General features: G+C 40.0%; 1 protein-coding gene and 1 long non-coding RNA gene across 2 annotated transcripts in view; one reads left to right on the top strand and one right to left on the bottom strand.

The window, feature by feature from the left end:
* Window positions 1-14,132, bottom strand: part of USP12 (ubiquitin specific peptidase 12) — a 33,086-nt gene extending 18,954 nt beyond the window's left edge. Inside the window, 2 exon segments of the mRNA XM_032680048.1 lie at window positions 3,162-3,242; window positions 13,931-14,132. Coding sequence (XP_032535939.1) covers window positions 3,162-3,242; window positions 13,931-13,978 — 129 coding nt within the window. The 5' untranslated portion in view covers window positions 13,979-14,132.
* On the top strand, window positions 13,891-16,747 carry LOC116782938. Its single transcript, XR_004355407.1, has 2 exons — window positions 13,891-14,087; window positions 15,706-16,747. It is a non-coding gene; the product is annotated as an uncharacterized LOC116782938 (long non-coding RNA).
* Window positions 16,748-26,138: the final 9,391 nt, after the last annotated feature.

The following is a 26,138-nucleotide window of genomic DNA, read 5'->3' as shown; positions in this document are numbered from 1 at the left end:
TTCTGGGTCTTCAATACTTGGCTCTGCTGCAAACCTGGCAAGGGACACTTCCCTTCTCCCCACTCCACAGCCAGCACTGCCTCCGTGGCACAACACTGGTGAGTGCAAGTGCTGAACTGTGTAACTTCGTGCCTCAAGTTTGCCTCACAATAGCAGCAGAAAACTGTAAGAAAGACCATCATCATAATTTTGTATCTTAAACTGTCAGCCTGTATGGGATACAGAAACTCCTCTATCTCATCTGGAGGAGAGGAGAGACCATGTACAGCAGAGTTATTTTAACCAGTGTTTTCAACTAGTTTATTGCTTGCCTTCTTGTTTCTGTGAAGACCATCTTACGTTGTGCATGTCTAAGGAAAGTAAAAAAAAAAAAGACCTTTTCTCCTTTCATCAGTTCATGTTGTTCTTCTGTTCTGAATTCTGAGAAATCAGATTATTTCCTTTAACAAAAATACTGCATTCTCCCTGTTTTCCACAGAACTTTTTTTTTCTTTTAAATTCTGAAATCAAGATTACAACACCCAAACCTTCGTGGAAATAACAGAAATGACACAATGGGGAAATTTGCAACAAACACACTGCACATCCACAAATGCTTACAGTCTTATAGTTTACTCTTCTGATGCACATACAACTGGGAAGAAACTTGGTTGTTGAACCCCACAAATCTACAAAAACAAACAAGAAGTTTACAAGAACTCAGATCTGGTTGGAACACTGTCTTTGTGCAGCTCTAGGGTTCCTCACAGCTCTGATGCACTGGCAGCTCTGGCAACTTCTAGCTGTTGCAATGGGTCACTCCAGTAAATAGGATTTCTCCAAAACACACAGATCCATTGCAAGAGACAGAATAACCAACCTTTCTGCTCTAGAGGTCTAGTAAACTGCTAAAGAGCTACCAGAGTAGCTCTTCAAGATTAAAAATCTTATTTCATGCTCATTGGATAAAATGATTTAATTTGTGAAGGACATAGATTTGAATAGTTTACATTACTGCACTGTAGAGGAAAACAACAACGATAGGCAGACTTGATGTTCCTCACTGTCCCTTATGCATGGGACATAACACTATTAACACTTTCATCTTACCATATATCTTAAATAATTCTTGCTGATTTAGTGGATGGTATTGTCCTTTCAAGTCTAAACTGAATTTTCCATTCCTATCAACCATCTGGTCTTCCATATGTTTCCCATAATTGCCCTTTCTTAAGTCTTCTTTTACCTCCTTAAGTTGTTCTTTCGGCACATCCTCACAATAATCCCTAGATTCTGCCACAAGCTGGAAAAGAGATAAGATAGTGCTCCTACCTCCTCTTCTTTTACGCTACCTCTGGACAAATTGGCAGCCCTCTATTTCAGAATTGTCATCTTTACCTAAAATCCTTTTCTGTCTTCCAGACATCTCAAATGTCTAGCTGTCACACAGTTAGAAGAGAGCTACTGACTTTCACATTATCTCCCTTTTTTCCATTACTGTGGACAAACTTACGACAAACAAAATCGATAAACAAATTAGAAAAATTTAGCAGTAAATGTTAATGAACCTCTAAGGGGTTCACTTCTTGCAGTTCCTACAAAACAATCAGAGAAATCAATGAAGGCAAAAGTTGTGATTTCTATCACTTCTCAATCTAACAGTACTCAATTTATTATGTAATTATCTAGTATTCATTCTCATTCTGTCATTCTTTCTAAATGGCCATTGGCCATAGTTTGTTATTTTTCCTTTTCCTGATAGATTTACATTCTGCAGGCTTATTACACATTATATTGTGTATTTTGTGTATACATACTGTGCTAGTAAACACAACCCATAGAACAGATCTGAAAACCATTCAAGGAACAATATGACTGAACTTATTTAGCTAACTACTGTACCTGAAAAACAGCATCAGTGTACCATAAATGTAATGGGATCTCATTTTACTCTTTGTTCCAATTCAAAGAATTTTGGTCCATAAAACTTTATTGCTTGAAGCTAAAATAAGCAACATTCCTGTCGTACACAGAAAGTTGAAAGCACTCTGAGATATCTTAGCTGCCTGTCTCTCACATGTATGGTTGAGGGCAATGACTTAAAGGCAGATATCCTTTCGAATTTCCTACTCCCTCTTGGGTACAGAAAGCCATTTGTTGATGGTCATTATATATTAGGAAGATTATCCTCTATAGAAACTTTTCTTAAGGGTACAAACTATGTAAAAGTTCAAGATTTGGTATACAACACCATTTTACTGTTTTAAGTCTTAAATCCTCTCAGGACTTGGACAAGAAATTAGGAAAACAGTTTATCTGTCAATAAGAGTAACAGATTTGAGAAATCTGTTTGTGGAAAAATGGAAAGCCTAAGCTCTGCTGCAGAACTATCAAGTATTAACAGTTAAACTGATGTATTTCCTTTTTTGAGAGAAACAACATGCCATTCTGAGGGCATTTCAATTGTCATGAGAAAGGAAAAGAAATCATTAATTTAAGTCATGGTGTCTGAGAGGCATCTAAGTCAGCTTATCAGGAAGTATTTACTAACTTCACAGTTAGGACTGCAGACTCTTGAACAATGTCACTGCTACGAGCCTGGAGGTAGAGACATATGTTACGGTAGCAGGACAACATCTAAATAATTATTTTCATTAAGAAAAGCAGGACAATGGCTCTTGTTAAATCAATTTTGTTTAAATATGTACTTTCTGAAGCCCCAATAAATAATTTAATAATTAAATAATAAAACTAACTGTTGAATCAAAGAATTTATTACATTTTTTCTACCATTGCATTTCAGATTATCAATAGTCTTTCACAATTTCTTTTTCTTGTAATGTATTTATTTCACTTAGATTGGCATATTATAAACTACAAGCTACATATTTTAAATAGCTTTTTTTAAGACTTATACATTTTAACAGCCTACAACAGACTTGGTTTTAATATCCTACAATTCGTAAAATGGAATAAAATATTCAATATTGAGTTCATTTCAACAATTACTTCAGCAGCATATTTCAACAAATACACTGAATACTGAAAATGTATTTCAATAGTATGTACATTCAATGACTGTATCTTTCAGTGTTTCACTTATTCACTCAGTCGCAATCTTGCAATTTAACAAACCCAATCCTGGCATTTTGAAGCAAGGGAAGTTATGGTCTGAAACTTACATTAACCAAACCAAAATAGTGCTCATTGACTGGAAATTGTTCCGGACCAATCTCTTTCTCCAAAGCTGAGGCATTGGCGCCCTAGAAAAAAATCAAAAGCAGTAAAATATTAGTATTGTAACTATATACACAGTGAATTTAACTAGATGAGGAAAAAAAACAAAACCAGAAGTTTTCTGGCAAGGATAAACGACCAAAATAAACTAAACAACCAAAAAAAACCAAAAAAACCCCCCAAAAACCCCAAACCTGCAAAACACCTGGCCACAACTAAAAAAATACCTTAGAGATGTTTCCAAAAACGTTTTGTTCAAAAACATCTGAAAATAAGTTACGGGTATTTCCAAATATGATGTTTTCAAAAACATCTCAAAGTTATATAATTTCCAAGTATTTTCATGCAATCACTGCTTTGATATTCCATATTTATTATTTTCAGAGTTGAGCTTCTTTAATAATAATTGCATTAATACAGTATTGCAAAGCAGGTGATACAAGGTCAAATGGTGAGGTCCTCTTAATAAGTGTAATTTTCATACTGTATAGCACATTTCAGAAAAAGTTAAGAGATGCAGATTGTTTCTCAGAAACCAAAAGACTGGTCTGTTCCACTTACAGTGAAAATACAAAATGTTCAAAGTGATTTGCTAAACACCTTGAACGCTGTAAAATTAAAAGACAATGTAGTACAGCTAGTGATGGTGTGCATTACAAATGCTGCAGCCTTTGCCCAACAGATCTCTCAGGTTTGATCTTCAAAACGAAGTCAGAAAAGGAAACTGTGGTTCCTACCAATGGCTGTTGACTGAACTTGTGCAGTAAACACTGGGTTTCAAAGGAAAGGTTTGGGTTTTTTTTATTTAGAGACAGAAAAACCTCTACTCTGGAAAATTCAGAGAACAAAAAAACCTAGCTTTCTGTGAGCTCTTACAGTGACTGCTTTTAGAGAAAAGCAAACGTATCCAACTCTAAATCCCTTTTGTTGCAAAAAACAAAACTGATATATATCTCCTCTATCAAACTAATACATGATCATGAGTATTCCAGCAGGCCTAAGTGCAGCTAATGTAACACATAATATACGACAAAGAACCTTAAAAACAGGTGTGACTCCTTCCCAACAAGTTCTTTCTTTACACCAAGGCTATAGCAAATAGCCGTTACACAGGACATTACAACAAAAGAATTAAATCAAAATCACAGACTGCATTAAAAGCAGCACACAGGATTTTACAGATTAATTACAGAGAGGGAGAAGGGGAACATAATTAAAATTAGAACTGTATCAAAATGTATAAAATTAAAATGAAACTATGATGTGGCATCTGCCATGATGTGATCATAGTACTGCAGGACTTATGCAATCTCAGTGCTTCTGAAACTGGAAACGCATGGTCAAAGGCCCATTAGGAGATAATAGAGCAAAAGATAGTGTAACTTCACACTTGAGACAGTACAGCTCTGCTCCATTCACAGCACAGCCCTAGCTGTTTTCATCAGTCACATCTCCTCCAATTATCCAGTAAGATAAAGCCTCTCCTTTACTGGGGATGTAGCTGCAGAGCTTATTACTTCAGAAGCAGTTCTCAAATAGAGATGTTGGTGGCAAGGAAAAGGGTTACCCTCATTTAACATTAAAATCACTCAATGACTTCTGAATATTTACTTTTGCAGCTTTATTGAAATGCACCTACGAGCTCTGGCAAGGGGGGTGTTATTTACAAATAAACTAGGAAAAAGAAGAAACTGTGAAGGCCTTTACCCTACTGTTAAATTCTCTACTTCTTTAAAAATAAATAAATTCAAGAGCAGGCTCTTAGGAGACACTTCCTCTTTTTGAAGCTAGGGTGGAGTAGCTGCTTTATCTTTGGAAGGAAAATATTATGATATAAACATTGATGTTTTTGTTTTGTACAGACCTGAACACTGTATTTAGTTTTCTAGCACAATAAAGATCCTGACTTGGCAATAAGAAAGACAGGCTAAGATATCCCAAAATTGTTATGGTTTGGCAATAACTCAAAGATGCTTCATTCAAGGCTTAGACTTTCACATGATTTCAAAGCATGGCATTACCTATGTTTGAATGCAGTTGTTTAGGAATGTTAGTACAAACCAGCATGGATGTTTTACATCGATATAAAAACCCTCAGGCTACTCAGACTTCCCTTCACAGCTCTCTTTTTGTCTGTGATTAAGGATGTTATTCCTCCCTCTAAAGTAATAATTTATACTCATTTACACTACGCACAATGTGTTGGTTGCAGAGAGCAAAAGCACTGAAATAGTTCAGTAAAATGCATGTTCACATCTGACCCATAAAAGCTATTTTAAAACCTAACTACACCTTGTTGTGAAATGCTTCCCAATCATGATTACAGTATACATTATCAGTCCCAGTCTCTTATTGACTCTTATGCAAATACAGATGCAGGGGGGAGCACTGAGACACCACCATTATGGTACTATATCACCTTTTGGACAAGAGGACAGAAGAGGTTTAAGGCAGAAGTGCAATGTATTTCTTTCCGTCAGTCAAGATGGGTTTATTGGACTTGGGAATTGGACTTAGGAAATTTCAGGCTGTGCTGTATGCTGCAGAGTACAGAATTTATTCCTCTGCCACTTAGCTGGGATGTGGGAAGACCACAAAATAAACATCTCTTTTTTGAGGGAGTCACTGAATAACACATACATGTTCAGTCCCCACACTGCAACCTGGTTTTGATATTATACATGGGATAGAAAGGAACATCATCAAATTTGGTTAGTACATCCACTTCCGATTTCCCACATTGTCCTGAGTGGAAGTACACAAGGTCATTACCCAGAAATGGGAAGGAACAGAGGCACAAGATAAGTCCAAAAAGCTAATATTGGAATAGTAGTGGGATTTACCAGTTTTTGCATCATATTAGTATAAAAGCTATACATCACCAAGCACTGCCTTACATTACCCCCCTTCTAGCACAGAGATAACTGTACAGGCAGAGAGAACACTCATTCGTCATAGTTAATGCAATATGGCTTTACAAGGTAGAAAGTTCAGCAACTAAGGTGTATTTACAACGCCACAATATGAAATCAAGATTTGCTTAACTTTTATTTTTTACTGAAAATTATCTTGGAAACAATGTTAAACTATCAGTGATTATAAAAGAATCTCCACAAACCCAGCAAAAGTTAGGTGTAAAGGTGAACTACTGTACACTTCATCCTGTGTTTAACTTCAAACTGATATGAGATAAATCATGAGTAACCTTAACTTAATCATCTTCAAATCAGTTGAACACTTACTGTTTATCCCCCCCAACAAGTTTAAAAAATATCCCCTTAAATGCAAATTTCTTAATGAAGGGATAAGAATCTGTGTTTGCCACAGAAGTCTCTTAATTAAGTTTCTCAATTTTTATTTTCAAAAGAGCTTGAGGTTTCTACAAATCAACACATTTAACATTAACCAAATGAGTGTTTGATTTTAGTTTAGTGGAATCAAAGCCCAGAAAACACACTGGGATAGGAAAGTGTACTACCTTTGTATTGAGTATAGTTGGATTTTCCTGATTTTCAAGTTTCACAGATAAAAACCCCCTCACTTATATTGTACATTTCACTGGAAAACAGGGAAAAAAAGATGGCTCAGACATATGATGCTGGTTTTTGATTGTTTAGTTTTTCACTTGCTAAAACAATAATATCATTTAAATGCCGTTTCCACTTTTATTATTGCCTTTTCTCACTGCCTCAGAGGCCACACTGTTGTGTTGTTACATGTCAAACGAGTACTCCTGAGACACACTCACAGCTAACATATGGATAAGCTAACTGGAGGCAATCTGTAAAGCAAATCATTTGGTGCTTAGGATGTGTCATACACCCTTTGGGTTTCAGAGGGGTTTTGACAGATTAGTTCTAGGCTGGCTTTGTGACTGAGCACCAGTTGCAGCTGAACTATGTTGTTTGATTTAGTTCTCTCCAAAAGCTATCTAATTTGTGCTCTCTAAAACCACTCTTGAGACACAAACCAAAGTATAGTAACTTGGGATGCCTCCCTATATTAAAAATACTGTCTAAAACCATTAACAAGCAGGGAAACAATTGCAGTTTTAAAGTGTCCTACCTTGTAATTATCATTCAACCTAGCAGGCAGAATTTCTCTTACAAAGGCTTGATTCATAACCAGCCTAATGTGCTTGGAAGCTTACACTGATGTTAATCTTATTGGTGTGGGATAGGGGGATTTGATCTATCCCTTTCTAGAATAAATATCAGTTGATAATTTGGTGGGTCATCTTTTCAGCAGTTTACTTAACAGCTTTATCCTCTAGTTCAATTGCGTTGTAAATTTCCCAAGTGAAACCAAAATTTCACGTTTAAAACAAATTAACATAATTCTTTATAATTTGCAAAATAAATCTCGGTAAAGAAGCACTCACTTACTAGTGATTTCACTTTTTTTTTTTTTATTATGGATTAGAACTGTACTACTTGCCCATGCAACTAGTGAAGGTATATAGAATTTCATAGACTAATGCATTAATGAAGGCACTGTGATTGATGGAATCTTCTGTTAAAGAAGAAATGTGTAACTCTACTCTTCCAGTTATGTTTTATCAGAATATGTGAATTCATACATTTATGTGTATTTATGTGAATCAGGATTAAGAGCAAAGAGAACAGTTATATTAAATCAGTTTATATCTGTTGTTTCAACTGCAACTAAAATGGAAACAAAATTCATTTGATAGTGTTTCTAGCCAGGAAGCAGAAGTGAAATATGAGTGGGATTCAATAATCCTTGTTCTTTATTTCTTTGCAGAAGAACATGCGTTAGTAACATACAACCTGATAATTTAACTATGAAATACCTGGATAGTTTCGGTTAATATTTTTAAAATACTTTAAAAATACTGTTATATTATTAACTAATTAGTTAAAGGCATAGTCCTGTATATTATTATAATGTGCAGCTAAGACAAAAGGTTTTTCATTGAGTACAAAGTGAAAACAACTGTGCCTGAGTAAGGAAAATTATAGCATAGCACAAAATTAATTTCTCTTCACATTTGGTTATGTCTACTACACCAATTTTTTGAGCCTCACTGAGCATGCACAACCTACTTGCCTTCACACCAGCTAGATGCAGTCATACTTCTTTGTGTTTTCAATACTGAAGTTAAAGATAAGCTAATATTTCAGAAAAATTAAACTTATCTAACTACCCAAAATGCAGGGTGGATGGGCAGAACAGCTTACTCAACTGCTGTTGTTGATAAACTGCATGCTGTGGTGTGTTTCAGATGCTCTTTTAACCCATATAATTCCAGTTTCAGAAAACAAATATATTTCTAACTTCCCATTTTCATGGAATCATAAAAAGAATTTGAGTTTATGAAAAATGGTAAAAATGTTTTCCAGTTCTGGTCTACGCTACAAAAAAGACCTAGATTTTTTTTGCTAAACCAAAAGATCAGATAGACCTTACTGAAATAAATCATTTGTCAAAAGCATTTAACTTTGGCAATCTTCCTAAGCTGCGAAAACAAAAGTTACCCCTTACACAGGGCTTTTATACACCTCTTCCCCTCAACAAATTTGAAAGAGAAAAGCAGACAATATCATTAATGAACAGACAGCCTTTTACCACATTTTTACAGAATCATTCCTAAAAATTTTAATGCAAATTAATTGCTTTGGAAATGTAAAAAGGAAATAAAAAGGACTACATAAATGACCAACCTAAAAATTCAAGCCCCATCTAGTAATCGGATTAGCTGTTCCCACTGACACAGCTAAAAATTCTGCTGGCAAGACTAGAGTCCAACTTTGCATTTCATTGTTTCTTTGTGCTTAGGACTTGCAAGATGCATATAAGCATACACACAGGTAAAGAGAAAAAGGAACATTTATATAAATAAAATTATCCAACTAAGTAATATCTCAACTAAATAATTCCCTGTGCTGGTATAAAGACTGCTTTACAGCTACACAACCTCAGGAATTTTTTCCTTTGGGTCTCATATTTGACATTTGTTTTATATTAGAGTCAAATTCCTATTTTGGTGAAGATGTAAAACAAATTTGTCTAAATTAATTAGTATACTAGCCCGTGTCACAAACTCTGTATTTTAAAGAGCAAATACACAGACTCATCCTTTTATTACCATATTGCAGCATGTTGCATCTACAGAAATGATGATGACAAATGTCTCAATCATGCTTGAATCTTAGTGTCATGTTTATCATGAAATATTCTCCTGATAAGAACTCTCACCAGATGAGTGAACCTCCCTAATGTGGTTTAAGCTCTTACCCCAACTGCCTAACAAATACTTCTCCAAAATTTCACATGCTTGCAATAGAACCACCACAAGGGAACACGTGCTGGAACACTCCAGTCCACTTGTCACGGCAGATTCAGGTCATCATGCCAAAGTGAAATGCAGTGGCTGAGACACAGCACATGTTCCTTCTTGCCACTCGTGCTACATGAGCAAGTCAGACAGCTGGATAAAGGAATACCACAACACTGCTACTTATTCTGTGTTACTTTAGTCCTCTCCTCCTCTGCTTTCTTTTCTGTCACCTCCTCATTTTGAAGCTATGTTTTCCCACAACTTTTCTTTCCTTCATGTAACTCTCAATCCTCATTTCTTCCAGCATGAGTCCTCTGTATACTTTCCAGTGGAATCTGTTAACTTGATCATCAATTAATGTTTAAGTATTATAATTTGTGCTTCAGAGGAGACGGTGCAATTAGAAAGAACAGGACTGATTACATCATAGCCATTTCTGGCTGGCTGCAGACTCTGGCAAACATCAATTTACATTAAGTGCAGATTTCACAATCAGGACTGAAAACCCCATTGTAAACTAATGATTCCTTAAGCAGTAATAAAGCCCATATATGCATACTTATGTCACAGTTAGCTATAAAATTTTTGTGTAATTTAGAGTTTTAATAAAGCCTCTCTGCTATGACACCATAGGTAAGTGCACTGCAACCTTCCCTCAGCTGGGTTCTTCCAGCGTCTCTTTCTGCTAAGCTGCCTTTTTCCACACAAGCGTGTTTGAACTTTAGCACCTCTGAAACCTTTTTACCCTTAAGTGTGACTGAAATGGGCAAAAAGGTACTACTGGTGACAGTACCCTTAGAGGAGACAGACAAGGAAAGGACAATAGCCAGCCATTCAGCATAACTCCATATGTCTTAATTCTTTCAAAACAGAACAAAAATTTGGATTCTAAGACACAGACAGACTTCTTAGGCAGAACACACAGTTACATCCTGCAATCAACATCTAGGCACAAACTATGTACTTGATGTCAGTGTTGGGGGGCCGAGTTGGTCACTGAAGACAATCAGTGACACTGACCCTGTATATAAGATGCTGCTCTGGCAGATAGAGAAGGGAATACACTGACAAATACCTGAAACACAAAGAAGATTTTCACATCTAATGCTACAGCTTCTAGATTAGCCTTGCTTTGAAATATCATCACACTTTTTCAGGTTGTGCTAACACAGTCAACCACCTTCTAGTAGAAACACTGATAAAACAAGTACTACTACCATTAGAACTTCCTTCAGTATGTCTGAGACTGACATCTTTGAATCTTTTTGTAGCTTTTAAGCTACAAACATAATTTATGTCTTCTCCTTGTTTCAGCTACTCTAAGACTTGATACCTTTCAACTGCTAACAAGTGTTTCCTGTTTTCCTGAAGCAAAAGTCAGAAGTACTAGAAACAATCTGTATTTATGGTAAACATAAACTGGGACACATCTCTGTTGCAGTTAGCATAGGTTACTTTATGACTCCTCAGCCATGCATAAAAGCCCCGCATAATTCAGTTAGGTAAGACTTTGACTGCAGTTTCATGCATCGGTAAGGGTAAAAGATCAAATTCTACTTTTACTGTAAAGAGATTAAAAATAATTTAAAAGATCACACAATTTTAACCCCATCCATTTTGCAAAAAGAACAGTGGCTAAACCACTCAAGGGCAAAGGTTCTTTCAGTGCTTTTCCACAGTCTCCAGCCTTGTAATTACTACAGCACAAAAGACCATGGGAGTGGTGATGTAGAGCAAAGAATTTTAAGGAAGCTTAAAGGGATACACTACTTGGACACAATCCTACAGAAAGAGCTCTGCCATCACTGGTATGAACACTAGAGTATAGATCAATAAACTAATGAAGCATACTAAGTAACCAATCCTGTAGACAGAATGTCCTTTTGGAAGATCATCCCTAAAAGACACCATAGATAACAAACTAAAAATACTGGTTATTGACCTACACTGTACCCACACAACCTGCCAGTACTGTAAAACATAGTACATTGCTTTCTAATAGTCAGAGCTTGAACGACAAGGGTAAGATGCACAAAATATAACTGAGGCAGCAGAAGAAAAACTCGAATTCGGATTAAAAAAAGAAAACAAGTTATGAAACACAGAACCACAGTGGAAGAACTTCTTCGATACAGTTCTGGATTGCTCTGTTACACATTATAAGTCTACATGCATACTAGGTTTGTGTAGGCACAAACTGTCTTGACAAAAATTGCCTCTTACTGGTTTTGTACTAAGCAATCCTAAGAAGAGAAGCAACAGCCTGAGAGTTCGTGTAAGGGGCATGTGAAAAGGCAAGAAAAACTTGAAAGAATTTTTAGGTAGTTGTCTGGCACTTTATCAAAGAGTGTGTTGACACAAAAAAGCATCAACAGAAAAAAATAGTATTACTCAGCACTTAAGATTTCTTTACAGTTTTGCAAAATGTATGCCTAAACATGAGTATTTGACTCTTCTTAAAATTAAGAAGATTTGCCTTACCACAACCATACTATTCAAACTACTCCACGGTAAACACCAAGTGGTCCTTCACACTATCTTTACTGATATATTTTTAAGCACAAACTTACATTAACTGTTGAAAAGCTTTTACAGCAGGTATCCTATACTAGGTGTCCCATATCACAGTACCATTAAAACTCATGGATCAGAAATGCCCAGGGACAATCTTATGCCTGGAGTTTATCCATCTCAGTGCACATAATAACGATTGGACAGATAATATCTAATTGCCATCAGAATCTTCAGTTTTATGGATATAGACACTTTAGTTAGACATAAGAATATTTTTAATTGAAAAATTTGTTTCAGGATTGACCTAAATCCCAGAGACACAACATCATTTCCAATAAACATAATCTTAAACTGTCTGCTTGGCCAGTCCAGATCTACAGTTTTTAATGCAGTCCAGAAGCAGAGCAGTGAGGTCTCATACTCGACCTAAATCAAGAGGTCAGCACTGAATTTATATTGATGCAAAGGCTAGCGGTCAACTCTGGGTGAAAAGATGTCAGCTAGACCTGCAATAAAATGAGATTCACCCTAGCTAAGGGATCAATCACACTGATTCCTCAACAACCTAAAGTAAAACCTGACTACTTCAGATAATGAAAACTCCTGAAGTACATGGTACATTCCTACAACATTTGGCCATATAAGGTGTTGGTATACAGTGATTAATTCAAGAAGTCATACTTTTCAAGTCCAAACTAAAAGATGTGATCTCCCACGTCACAAAAATACACTACTCCAGTGACCAGCAACCACCTGAGCAATCCCATCCTATGGGCTTACAGACATTCATTTAAAATTCTCATGGGCCACCACTGAAACGTCTGTTTGAGAGGCTAAGGCCTCTTCACAACAAGATTTAGGAAAACCATAAAGCAGTTCCCAATAGTATAAAATGTAAGCATTTCCCAGTACTTGACGTTATGAGGCATTAAAATGGCAATTCAGCTTTTTCCCCCCTAACCATCTCTTCTCTTCCCCCGTGGCAATAGATTTGGGAACAAGAACTTTCATATGGTCATGGAACAGGTAGAGGAGAGCACAAATGCAAGACCTTCTGCTATGAGCCATCAACACATCTCCTCCATGACAACTAGTAACTTCTACTAAGGGATATTTCCTTCCTTAAGTTCATCATTCCTCCATCAGCGAATCTACTGAGCTCCCCATCCCTCTTTAAAATAACCCAAGAGAGCCTTATCACATCTGTACATCTGCTTATGGCTCTAATTTATCACAAGAGGGTAAATCACAAAGTAATCACTGGGAGAAGCCTCCTAGCAGGACCTGAATCGATGCAAACAAGCCGGATCACACGCCAACGCGAGGAGCCGACCCGGCGGGACGGGATGCTCGCACTTGTCCGGATAACTGGGGGAGCACTCGCCCGCCGATGGGCGATTCCTGCCCCCGCACAGGAGCATAGCGCTCGGAGAGCCGGGGACGCTGTGGAGTGTGCGGCGGGAGGAGGAGGGCGCTTCCAGAAACCCGACTGTGACCACCACACACCTACAAAACGCAGACCCGCACTGGAGGCGATGCCCTGGAGCTCTCGTCCCCTGCTCTGGGCGCACTTCGGCGAAGGCTGTGCTTGTTATCCCACACTCCTACCCCGTCCAAAGCCGGGACCCCGCCTTCCCCTCCCTCCCCCAGCCCAGCCCCCTCAGCGCCCGCATCCAGGCTGAGTCTCCCAAAGCCGATTAACCCCGCTCCGCTCCCGATCACCACCCACGGCAGCGCTCCCGCTCCGCGGACACCGCCCCTCGCCCCCGCACCGCCCGCCCCCGTAGCCCGCCCCCCCGCACGCCCCCCGCACGCCTCCCGCCGCCACCGCCCGCGTCCCCACCCCCGGGACCCGGCAGGGCAGCGCAGCCCCGGTCCCGCACTCACTCACTCCCTCACCATGGTACAGATGGAGGCGATTTTGGAGACTGTCATTAGGATTTCCATCCGCCCAGCGCCATCTTCCGCCCAATCACAGTGCCGAGCCGAGCCGAGCCGGGCCGGGCCGTGCGGGATCAGGAGGGGAAGGGAAAGGAAGGGAAAGGAAAGAAGGAAGGTAGGCAGGCGGGGGGGGCAGCCCCCCCCCAGCCCCCGCCGGCGCGGGGCCCCCACGGCCGGGCGCGCAGCTCCCACCGCGCCGCGCAGCCCCGCTCCCTCCGCCCGCGACCCGCCGGCTCCCGGGATCCCGCCCCGCCCGGCCCCGCCTCCCGCCGGGTCAGCGCCCGGCTCCCCGCCCGCCCCTCCGCCCCCGCCTCCGCCCCGCCCGACCGTGCCGCGCATGCTCGATCGGCGGCGCCGGGGGAGGAGAGCTGATGGGTGTTCCTTGGTGGCGTGGGAGTTCCAAAGTCACAGGCTCATGGAATTGTCACGGTTGTAAGATTATCCAGTCCAAGCGTCAGCCCAGCACTGCCACTGTAACCCGCAGTAACCCCTAAACCACTAAACACTATCACCCAGAGCCAGATTCAAACGCTTCTTAAACATCCCCAGGGGTGACTGCACACCTCCCTGGTGGTATTCCAATGTCTGACCACAGAATCCCAGAATGGGTAAGGCTGGAAGGGACCACAACAGGGTCCATATCTGGTATGGACCTCCCTGCTCAAGCAGAGTTGTCCTAGAGCACATTGCATAGGCTTGCATCCAGATGATTCTTGAATAGCTCTAGTGAGAGAGGCTCCACAGCCTCTCTGGGCAAACCATTCCAGTGTTCGCTCACTCACACAGTAAAGAAGTTCTTCCTGGTATTCAGGTGGAACTTCCTCTGCATCAGTTTCTGCCTGTTGCCTCTCGTCCTATTGCTTGGCACCACCGAGGAGAGCCTGGCTCCATCTTCTTGGCACCCCCCCATTTAGATACTTATAGACATTGATGAGGTCCCCTGTCAGTTTTCTCGACGCTGAACAGGCCCAACTCCCTCAGCCTTTCCTCATAAAAGAGATGCTCCAGTCCCTTGAAAAATTTTGTAGCCCTTCTGCTGGACCTGCTCCAGGAGCATCATGTCTCTCTTGCACTGGGGAGCCCGAAACTGGACACAGTACTCCAGATATGGCCTACCAGGCCAGAGCAGAGGGGCAGGATCACCTCCCTCAACCTGCGGGCAATACCTGCTGGCAAATACTGACCACCCTAACAGTGAAAAATTTTTCGTAATATCTAATCTGAACCTTGTCTCAGCTTTAGGCCATTTCCTCTCATTCTCTCGCTGTAGGCGTGGCAGAAGAGACCTTTACCTTTCAGGTAGCGGTAGGGAATGGTGAGGTCCCCCCTGAGCCTCCTCTTCTCTAGACTAAAAAGAGACTTGAAATCTAACGGGTGAGTGCTGGGCAAGCACTGACAGTGAGAGAGTTGGGGGATGAGAGGGAAGTTGGTGCATGATGGCTTAGCACAAGTGGTGATCTGTGTCCAGGGAAAGAGTTCCTGTGTGGCCTGGAGAGGTGAGGAGTGTGAATAGGCATAACTCACAGCTAAACAACAAAAGCAAGTTAGGGAATGGCATTAAGGAAATTTTTGCTTCCTATCAACTCAGTCACTCATGCCAAGCTAACTTCCAAGTGACTTCTTGCATCCCAACAGCAGCTGGAAAAGCTGCCCCTCCAGGGTCACTCCCAGGAAGATGGGGATGTGGAGGGGCATGTGCCTGTTAATTTCTCTTTTTCTTGCTTTATTTCTAGATGACTGCTCCACTGGTTTCTGAGAGTCTGTGATTTGCATGCTCCAGTCTTGGAAAATAAAGCTGATGTGTAGACTAGTCATATCAACTACTTGAGGGATCTGCTTGAGGAAGAGCTGAATCACGTGTTTGCCTGCAGGCTGTAACAGAAATCTGGATAACTTGTTCAAGATGTTGATACCTGCATTAAAGAAACATAAAGCTAGCCAAGATATGCACCACTCTGTCTTTTTTCATATAGAGGAAATGTCTAGCAGATTAAGACGCATTATTATTAAAAATATGTCAGTGCATATTCTGTGATCTTCAGAAGTAAAAGTTCTTTAGCAACTAAGTTAATGGAATAGGAACTTTTCCTTCAGCTGAAACATAAAGACTATGACTTTAGAAAGTATTACAACTAAACTCTATTGTAACCTGAAATATTCTGAGATATCATATAAAATTTTTTTATATGATGTCTGAGGCCTAGAGTTGCATGTTTCAGAAATATAGTATCTGAGAAAATGAACACCTCTTGGATGACTACATTCTGAATTTGTTGCCACAGAAACCATGGGGGAGGACAGCATCAGGGGAATGGGAAAGAATAAAGTATTTGATTGGCCATTTATGAGCAATAAAAAGCAAGAATGGGTATTTAGCTGGCTAGAAGAGTCAAACATTCATATATCCAGCAGTTCATTTACTGAAATACAGTGCTGACCATACATCTCCAAAACAATAATTCCTTACATTATTAATCAGACACACCACAGCAGATACTCCTCTATCATCCAGAGTAGACAAAATCTTTAAAACATGACACCAGAAAAATGAGACGGCGTGCTGTCTCCCTGAAGCAAAAAACCAGGAAAAGCAATTGCACTACTGCAGAAGCTGATATGGTTATCTGGGAGATAATTCAGTTTGGAACCAATTATGTGGCATCAAGTGGAACCATACAGGCCATAGAATACTGCAGGAAATCTTGAAAGGCACTTGAACGGAAAGTCAGAGATTGCCTAGAAGTTTCTTCCTGCCTGTAAATTAGAGAAAGAAGATGATGTCGTGATGTGCTCTTTCTGTTTGTAGTTCCAAGGGAAAATTTAGATATTGTGGAGTATTGGACCGCATTTCAAAAAGAATGGGGGATAAGTGGCTATGCTGCCTTGTATCTGTCAGATGTGGGCTAATTGTGGCTGGAGACTAAGCAAAGCAGCTGAGAAGATGCTAAATTAGTAACCTACAGAGAGACTCATTTTGTTCTAAAATGCCATGCAAACTGAGGTGCTGTGTTCTAAACAAACTAAACTCATGTCACATAGAACAAGAGGAAATGTAGAAACACTTTCTATACTCTCAACCATTGAACTAAAGTAAAATATGAGGAAATGAGGAAGAGAATCAGAAATTATCTGTCATCATTAAGCCCCTTGGGGCATTGGAATTAATTAAGTATGCCAGATGTTTGATAAGCTAAAGGAAAAAAAGGGGTGGGTAGACCAGGATTGTGCATGTGTTTGGGTATGCTTGAAGAAACAGAGCTTTGAAAACAGAGTGAGTGTAATGCATATAGATCAGTATGGTAACCAACCTTGCCTGAGAAAAGATATCAGTCATATCTTCTGTCACTGAGGAGAGACAAGATCCACTTGACAAAAGGAATAGGACCACCTTTGCCAACTGACCAGCCAACCTTCCGAGGAGAACTTTAATTAGGAACAAGGAGATCTGTTGATCACAGACCCTGGGTTTTGGGGGAATTTCAATCTGCCTGACATCTGCTGCAAGTACATTACATTAGAATGCAAGCAAACGAGGAGATTTCTGGAAGGCATCAAGGATAACTTATTGAGCCTGGCTGAACCAACCAGGAGCGATTCCCAGCTGGATCTGCTCTTCAGGAACTAGGGGTGTAGTAATCAATAGCTTGGTTATCAAAGCCTGGGCTGTAGTGACTGAAGAGTGGAGTACACGATCCTATGCGGGCTGAGGAAGGAGAGCAGGAGACCACAGACCCTGGCTTTAGGGAAACAGAGAAGTTTATTCAGGAAACTGGTAGATGGGATGCCCTGAACAGCAAAATGGAAGGGCGAAGTTGCTCAGGAGAGCTGGCAGGAGAGGGCAGGGATCCCAAGAGAAAAACAAACTGCTGAAAATGCTAACACATCTATGAGAAAGCAAAACTGATGTGCTGTGAAGAGGCAGTGAGTAGCTAAATGGGAAATTAAATTCAGGCTGGGGTGATCATAAGATTTGTATTGCTTGGTAAATTCATCCCATTCAGATACAGTGTATTTTAATATAGACATAAGCAGAGTTACTTAAAAATACAGTAAGCGGGTCACATCTGCTGAGATGAGAGGATGTGTTGTGGAGAGCGGCAACTGAAAATTTCCAGTCCAATGCTATGGTATAAGCAAATAATGGAATCTTTGCCTAAAAAACCAGAGATGTAGGAAGTAGAAAGAGAAATTATTTTCCTTTTACATATGGCATTGAACAGATTTTTGTGGTAATACTGTGCTAGTCTCTGGTGTCAAAAGAAAGCTGAGAAATTATTTGAGGCTGGAGAAAATTCTTTTCATGGAGAGACTTAAAGAGCACAATCTGCTTGGCTTATCAAAAAGAAGACTGGAAGGTGGCTACAGGGATCTTTAAGCTTGAACAGTGAGAGGCATATCAAGAAAAATACGTATAAACTGAAATAAAACAAATTTTAATTATAAATTACAGACATTTTTTAACAGTGGAAGACATTAATGGTTGGAATAGGCTGTCAAGAGAAATGGCACATCTAGTATCTTCTAAGGGCTTCAGTTAAAGAATTCTTCTTACAGAGGTACATTACTTGAGCAGATAGGAATGATTTCTTGCCCTTGAAATCTCTCAGAGCACGTAGTTGTTATTACACAGTATTTGTACTATCATAACACCTAGAAACACAAGTCAGAGGCTAGGGTGCTTCGCCTCCTGAGTCACTGTGTAAGACACTGAGAGAAAACCCCATTATATCTTCTAAAGAACTTACATTCCAAATATACAGAGGCACCAATAGATACAGAGGAGCAAAGAGAAAATATAACAAGTGTAAACTGCTGTTGCTCGTCCTGTGCCTCTCCTTGTTTCATAATCTTGTGGTTTGGCAAGCACCCAGCTTACACTAGGGTGCGTGGGTAGGCTGGCTTTAGAAGCTGAAGAGTAGGCATGGTACAGGTATGTTTGTGCCTCTATCATATATCTGTGACTGTAGATGGTTTTGCTGACTCTGGGTTTTCATTAATGTTTCTTGACAACACTGTAAGTCCCATGAGTCTATATACTCCTCTGCTAACCAATCAAACCACTAGCTGACTGGACTATTGCTGCATTGTCTGAACGCAGACACACCACACCTGATGTTGGACTAATAAAATATGACTGCAATATCATAGTACAATAAGATCACAGGATAATTCAGTTGGGATGGGATCTCTGGAGGTCTCCAGTCCAACATTCTCCTCCTAGCAGAGTCAGATCTGAGGTCAGAGCAGGTTGCTTTGTGTATATAGCAGTTATGGACATGTTTTAGTGGTGGACTCGGGAATGCTGGGTAAATGATTGGACTTGATTTTAAGAGTCTTTTCCAACCTACAAGGTTCTATGATACTATATACCTCTACTTGTTCTGGAAGCTCTTCAATTTGGATCCAGACATAATAGTGGGGGTGGAGGAAAGGCGGCTTGGTCCTTGCAAGAAAGCCATTTGAATTCACCACTGGTATTTTTATTGACACATATCCCAGTGAAGGTTATCCACCATTCTCATGACAGATTAACCAGCCTTGCTATGGAAATACACTTTACTTTGTGGGCAACAGGTGTTCCAGGATTTATGCTATGAGGTAATAGAGAGTAAGACATAAAAGACATTTTCTCCAACTTGTACTTCATAATTCCAAGAAAACCTGATGCTGCATCAAATTATACAGAATGAGAGCCTTAACACATTATGTGAGTAAAATTGGATCCTTCAGGGGAACAGAAGAGACAAACAGGAAATATATTTGGAAAATCATGTTATCAACTCATCTTGTGCTGACCGACAGATAGTGAAACATCTGTATTAATAAATTATATTTGTAATTACTTTGAGGGTACATTTTCAGAAAATACAACTATTTTCATAACAGTTGTACATGCTCTCTGGGAGCCATAACAGGGATGATGGTAGACTAACTGGATATACGAGGATCTGAGCAAGTAGTTATGCATTTTATTCATAGGTTCAAAAGCAGAAATTCAGTCTTAGTTGTAATCATAAGCAAGACGTTAATAAATTATTATCACAGGAAACTACACAAATTATAATATATAGTGGTACAAAAGATAAATATTGTTCTATTCCTTAGCACCCACTTTAGGAGAAACCCTCAAGGCCATACAGCAGGTAAAAATCGGCAAGGCAGCTGGGGTTGATGGAATTCCACCTGAAGTCTGGAAACATGGGGGCCTTGCCCTCCACACCAAATTTCACGAGTTTGTGGTGCGCTGCTGGGAGCTCGGTGAACTACCATCAGACCTTCGTGATGCTGTCATCATCACTTTGTATAAGAAGAAAGGTATTAAATCTGACTGCTCAAACTACCGTGGTATTACTCTGCTCTCCATTGCTGGCAAAATCCTGGCAAGAATACTCTTGAACAGACTAATACCCACTATAGCAGAAGGGATCCTACCTGAAAGTCAGTGTGGTTTCAGAGCCAACAGAAGCACCACAGACATGGTATTTGTTCTCAGACAACTGCAAGAGAAATGTAGGGAACAGAACAAAGGTCTTTATGTAACCTTTGTTGACCTCACCAAGGCTTTTGATACTGTGAGTAGAAAAGGTCTGTGGCAGATTTTGGAACGTTTAGGTTGTCCCCCCAAGTTCCTTAAAATGATCATCTCACTTCATGAGGATCAGCACGGCCAAGTCAGGTATGGCAACACACTTTCTGAGCCCTTTTTAATTAAGAATGGTGTGAAACAAGGCTGCGTTCTCGCTCCTACCTTATTCACAATCTTTTTTAGCATGATGCTCCAAAGGGCCACAGCAGACCTCGACGATCAGGACGGTATCTACATTCGATATCGTACTGATGGAAGCCTGTTCAATCTAAGGCGTCTGAAGGCCCACACCAAGACCCTAAACCATCTTGTCCGGGAGCTGCTCTATGCTGATGACGCCGCCCTTGTTGCCCACACAGAAGCAGCTCTGCAACGTTTAACATCCTGCTTTGCAGATGCTGCTGAGCTCTTTGGGCTGGAAGTCAGCCTAAAGAAGACAGAAGTTCTCCATCAACCTGCACCTCAGGAAGTCTTCCATCCTCCCCATATCACCATTGGCGAATCAGAGCTCAAATCAGTCCAGCAGTTTAATTACCTAGGTAGCCTCATCTCCTTGGATGGTAAGATTGACGGGGAGATAGACAACAGGTTGGCAAAGGCATACAGTGCTTTCGGAAAACTCCACAAAAGAGTATGGCGTAATAAACACTTGAAGAAAAGCACAAAGATCAGTGTTTACAAAGCCATAGTCTTGTCTACTCTCTTGTGTGGTTCCGAATCATGGGTCATCTACCGCCACCACCTGCGTCTCCTAGAACGCTTCCATCAGCGCTGCCTCCGTACAATCTTAAACATCCACTGGTCAGATTTTGTGACCAATACATCTGTTCTTGAGCAAGCAGCAGTCACAAGTGTAGAGGCCATGCTGATGAGAACACAGCTGCGATGGGCAGGGCACGTCTCCAGGATGAAGGACCACCGCCTCCCTAAGATCTTGCTCTATGGTGAACTTGCCACTGGCTGCCGCAAGAGAGGAGCCCCGAAGAAAAGATTCAAGGACTCCCTGAAACAACATCTCAGCCTTGGCCTTATTGATCACCATAATTGGTCCACCTCTGGCCTCAAATCGGGAGGCCTGGAGACACAGCATCTATAACGCTGCGGAAGCCTTTGAGAACACACGCAGGATCACTCTCGAGGAGAAAAGGCAACGCAGGAAGAAACGTGTCTTGCGGAATACACCATCTAAGGAGTCTTTCTGTTGTGCCTTTTGCAACCGGATATGTCTGTCACGTATTGGCCTCATAAGTCACCAACGTGCCTGTAACAAATGTGGATAAAGCCTTCCCAAATCTCGTTCGCGAAGCTCAGCATGATTAGCACTTTTCATCAGTAAATTTCATAATATTTTACAAAGAGGTGTGAGAAATAGACACTATTAGACTAAATCCGTAAACAAAATAAATTAGGTGAGAGTTCTCTGACAGGGTAAAATTTGCTCATGATGATTTTCCCCTTACATTCATATTGGAAAACCAAAGCTTTCCTCAGTAGGGTGTGTGGGTTTTTGTGTGGTTGGTGTTTTGTGGTTTTAGTTTGGTTGGTTTTTGGTTTTTTTAAGCAGAGGGTAGTATTTGTTTCTTGCAGAGTTCACACATGGAGATATTTTGATACTTTCATTTTCACAGCTCAGCTGATACTGGGCATCTGGCCATATATGTGTAGCTGGCATGCAATTAACATGTTATTATACAGGTTGTATAATATTATATAATATTATAATATGTATAATATTATACAGATTGTATAACAGTCTCGGCATCCGAGAAGTTAAAAGACAAAATATGCAACTAAACTAAATAAAAATTTCTATAAATGTAAAAACATAAATCAGTTAAGAGACATGTCCAATAGACTGTAAAATATAAAAATTTAGCTGTGGTGAACATAACAGTAAATTTCTAAACTTTATCACTGTTTGAGTCTTTAGACGCCTCGTAGAATGTGGAATTCTAACTGAAAATAAAGTTACAATTCGTAGAAAAATAGTCCATATACAAAATGGTAACTCTTTTGAAAGAGGTCCATTGTATTCTGCAAGAGAAGTGTATATAGCACATCTCAGTGATCTTGTTATAAAAGGACACGGGCTAGGCTGAAAAACAGTAACTGTGTGCTTTTTGACATTGTTCTGAACAGAATCTTTTGGATAAATAGTGCCACAAGTTATGTCCAAAGAGGGCTTTTTAATACTGTAATGAAATGCTTTCAATAATAGAAACTGTTCTTTAAAAATTAATGGCTTTGATTCTTGACACAGGCGCTAGAGAATCCATTGTTTCGGTAACTCTAGTTTCTCCTCATCGTGAAAACTTCAGAAGTCAGTGACAGTGCTCTAACACTAACTCAGAAATCCATTATTAGAAGTGAGAAGTGCAAGACACTTCCTCAGTCTCTGTGTTCTCTGCTAGAATACCAGCAAAGCTTCCCACTGCAGTCATCAAGATCATATTTTGTGATCTGCGCAGCAGTTTTCCAAAAGCCAGATTAGCTGTCATGTAATAACAACACTGACGCACAATCTGATAACAGGCAGCCTCCAGGTGAAGAGTTGTATCGTTACAGTCTCCCCCACTAATCAGCTCTCTACAGTACCAAGATATAAAGAAAGCTGAGAGGAATATGTAAACCAGCATGCAGATAGTTATGCAGTAGAAAAAATTATCAATAAGAGGTAGAAAAAAATACCAGAAACAGCTTTGTGGAGATAATAAAATTGCTAAAGAGCATCTACTATTAGTCTGTGTTTTTCATGACACTAATGGGTTGGATATTACTTTCGTTTTAGATTGAAACAGCAATATTTCTATGCTTCCACGATCTAAAGCTATTGTTCAGAGTCCACATTGCAATCAGTTCTCAAACAATGCTCTCTTTGTCAGCAATACATAAGTAGAATGATTTTGATTTCTTCTCTTGCAAGATTTAGACCCTGGAGAACCCACATTCCCCTACATACTTGCAGATGGTCAGTTAAATACTCCCAGCTGGTTATACTTGTTTTTCTCCTGGTTACACTTTTTTTTTTTCCAAAAACAAAACAGAACAAACAAAACAAAAAAACACACCGAACCCCCCCCCCCCCAAAAAAGACCCCAAACCAACCAACCGAAACAAAAAAAAAAACCAACCCACAAACCAAAGGGAAAAAAACCCACCATTAAAACCCAATCCAACAAACAAACCACAGGTTATAGTATGAGCAGCAGAACTAATAAAGCTCAATTTCATATGGGTTTGTGCCCTGTGTCTTTACACTGCAGTAATCCAGGCATCACCTCCTTATCCTCTATGGCCTCATTTCCTCCTTCCACTTCCCCTGCAATTTCATTTCCTTCTCTGTCCCTGCAGCACTTCTTGCCATTTGCCTGTGGGATTTTTTCCCTGTTTTATCCCTTCACCTGCGTCTCTCCCTTAGATAAGCTATGGCTGCCTTGGAGCAGCACATACTCGGATTAGCAGACATTGCTATTTTGCATATTCCGGGTAGTACTCCACAGCATTTCACAAATATTAATTTATTGATCCTTAACAACAACCCTGCTCCGTATATATATGCTATTATTCCTATTACATAGGCAGGAAAGTTGGTCTAGTTTATCCTTGTTTGGTCATAGCTTGGTCGAGTTTTTCCTTTGCCAATTCTCTGTTTCACTTCTCCTTGACCGACTGTTAATTTGTTCTTTTCTGGATGTAGTGTTTGTTCAGAGCAGCTCTTGTTGTCTCACTGACAGGGGTTGTCAGAGCATAGCCAACTCTCGTTATTTTATTGCAAGCCTTGTGATATTTGATAGTTCCCTTGCAACCACAGTTCCTGGGTTCAGGTGATGAGGATTATGGGAGAAATTCACCTTTTGCTTATTATAACAAGTCTGTGGCTCAATAAGGTAGAAAGCTGAAAAATGTGATGGCAGGACTGAAAATGTTCAAAACTGGGTGAAAATAAATGCACATATACTTTTAAAAAAATACAACTATTTTAAGGCATCTGTGATGTCAAGGGGTCTGTCTCAGGTTCATCATTTAAAGTAGTGGTATGTGTAAGACTGCAGGAGCTACAGACCATTTCCCACTTTGGAAAGGTGGCTGGCCTGCAGAAAGTAAATCACTCAGTGACGGCTGACATTTTCTGATCACAGATTCAAACACTGCTAAAGCAACAAGGAAAAAATATATAATTGGAGTTATAACCACATATAAAGTTCTTTAATGCAGATAACAGTGTGTGTTTTTAACTCCTATAGTTTCTGTATGTGATCCTTCCTTTCCTTTCAAAAAGATGCTATGAAGGCAGGCTGGGATTTTCTTTTAGCATCCAGAAGATATGTAGAACTAGAGTCAAGACAATAATGTTTGCAATAACTTTGGTTACTTCATGCATTATTAAAAAGAGCATTTTGTAGCACTCCTAAAATTGTAAACATTCTACTTCGTCTTTATGTATTCATACAGAAAAACAAATTTAATCTGGCATAGTTGGGAGATAAATTTAAATTTGTGCTTACTGGAATTCAGCTAATGCTAAGTAGAAAACATTCCTTTACCTGAAATAAAACTAGCAATATTTTATATAGCCCTTCCAGCAAGGCTCTTTACCCCTTTATAAGCAATTAAAAACAATTATGTTAATGGTTGTGATCAGAACAATCAATGAGAAACACAAATGGCTACCTCAGATGCCAATATACTAATACAATGCCAAAGAGTATTTATAGAATAGAGAATAATTCCACCCACCCATTTTTGCTTTATGCTATTGAATCCATCAGACATGCTGCCTTTTTAAATTACAGCACCTGATGTTGAGAAGTTGGAAGCATCATAGACTTGAAAAAATCTCTGCCATCTATGGAGGTCTTTAGTCCAACAAAGCAGATCCAGCTAAATCACATTGTTCTGGACCATGATGAGTTATAAACAGCTCCAAGGATGTAAATTCCATCTTCTGTCTCAGCAACCTGTTTCAGTTTTTTGACTACCTTTATATTATGTTTTATTATCTGAGTCAGAAATTTCCCATGTTATAACTTCTGTGCATTGGCTCTTGTCTTTCTACTGTGCACCCTGAGAGGTGTCTGTCTCCATCTTCTCTGTATGAGACAGCAGCAGAAAGATACAAGATTTCCTTCTCCTCTGCCACATGAGCAAACCCAGCTCTTTCAGCTTCTTCTCATGTGTCCCTGTCCTTTCATCCCAACACAAATCTTATCTTGGTGGCTCCTCCACCAGGCTTGCTCCAGAATGTCCATGTCTTTTGTGCCCTGAGGAGCCCAGAACAGGATGCATGTTCCATATGTGGTCTCACAAGTGCTAAATAAAGAGGAAGAATCCCTTTTCCCTGCTGATTGACCTCTTGTTAACACAGTCCTGGCTGTAGCTGTAGCTGCCTTTGCAGAAGGTCATACTGCTGTCGGTCCACCATGATCCTCAGGCCCTTTTCAGCAAAGCCCCTTTCCATACAGCCAGCCCTCAGCCTGTCCTGTTGCATGGACTTATTCCAACCTAAGTGCAGGACTTTGTGTTTGCCCGTCCTGAACTTCAAAACTCCTGTCATCCCAATTCTCTAGACTGTCTCAGTCC

Source organism: Chiroxiphia lanceolata, chromosome 2 (assembly GCF_009829145.1).
Source record: "Chiroxiphia lanceolata isolate bChiLan1 chromosome 2, bChiLan1.pri, whole genome shotgun sequence".
In the NCBI taxonomy this organism is placed as follows: domain Eukaryota; kingdom Metazoa; phylum Chordata; class Aves; order Passeriformes; family Pipridae; genus Chiroxiphia; species Chiroxiphia lanceolata.
The sequence above is the reverse complement of the archived record's forward strand: the minus strand, read 5'-3'. Positions and strand labels throughout refer to the sequence as shown.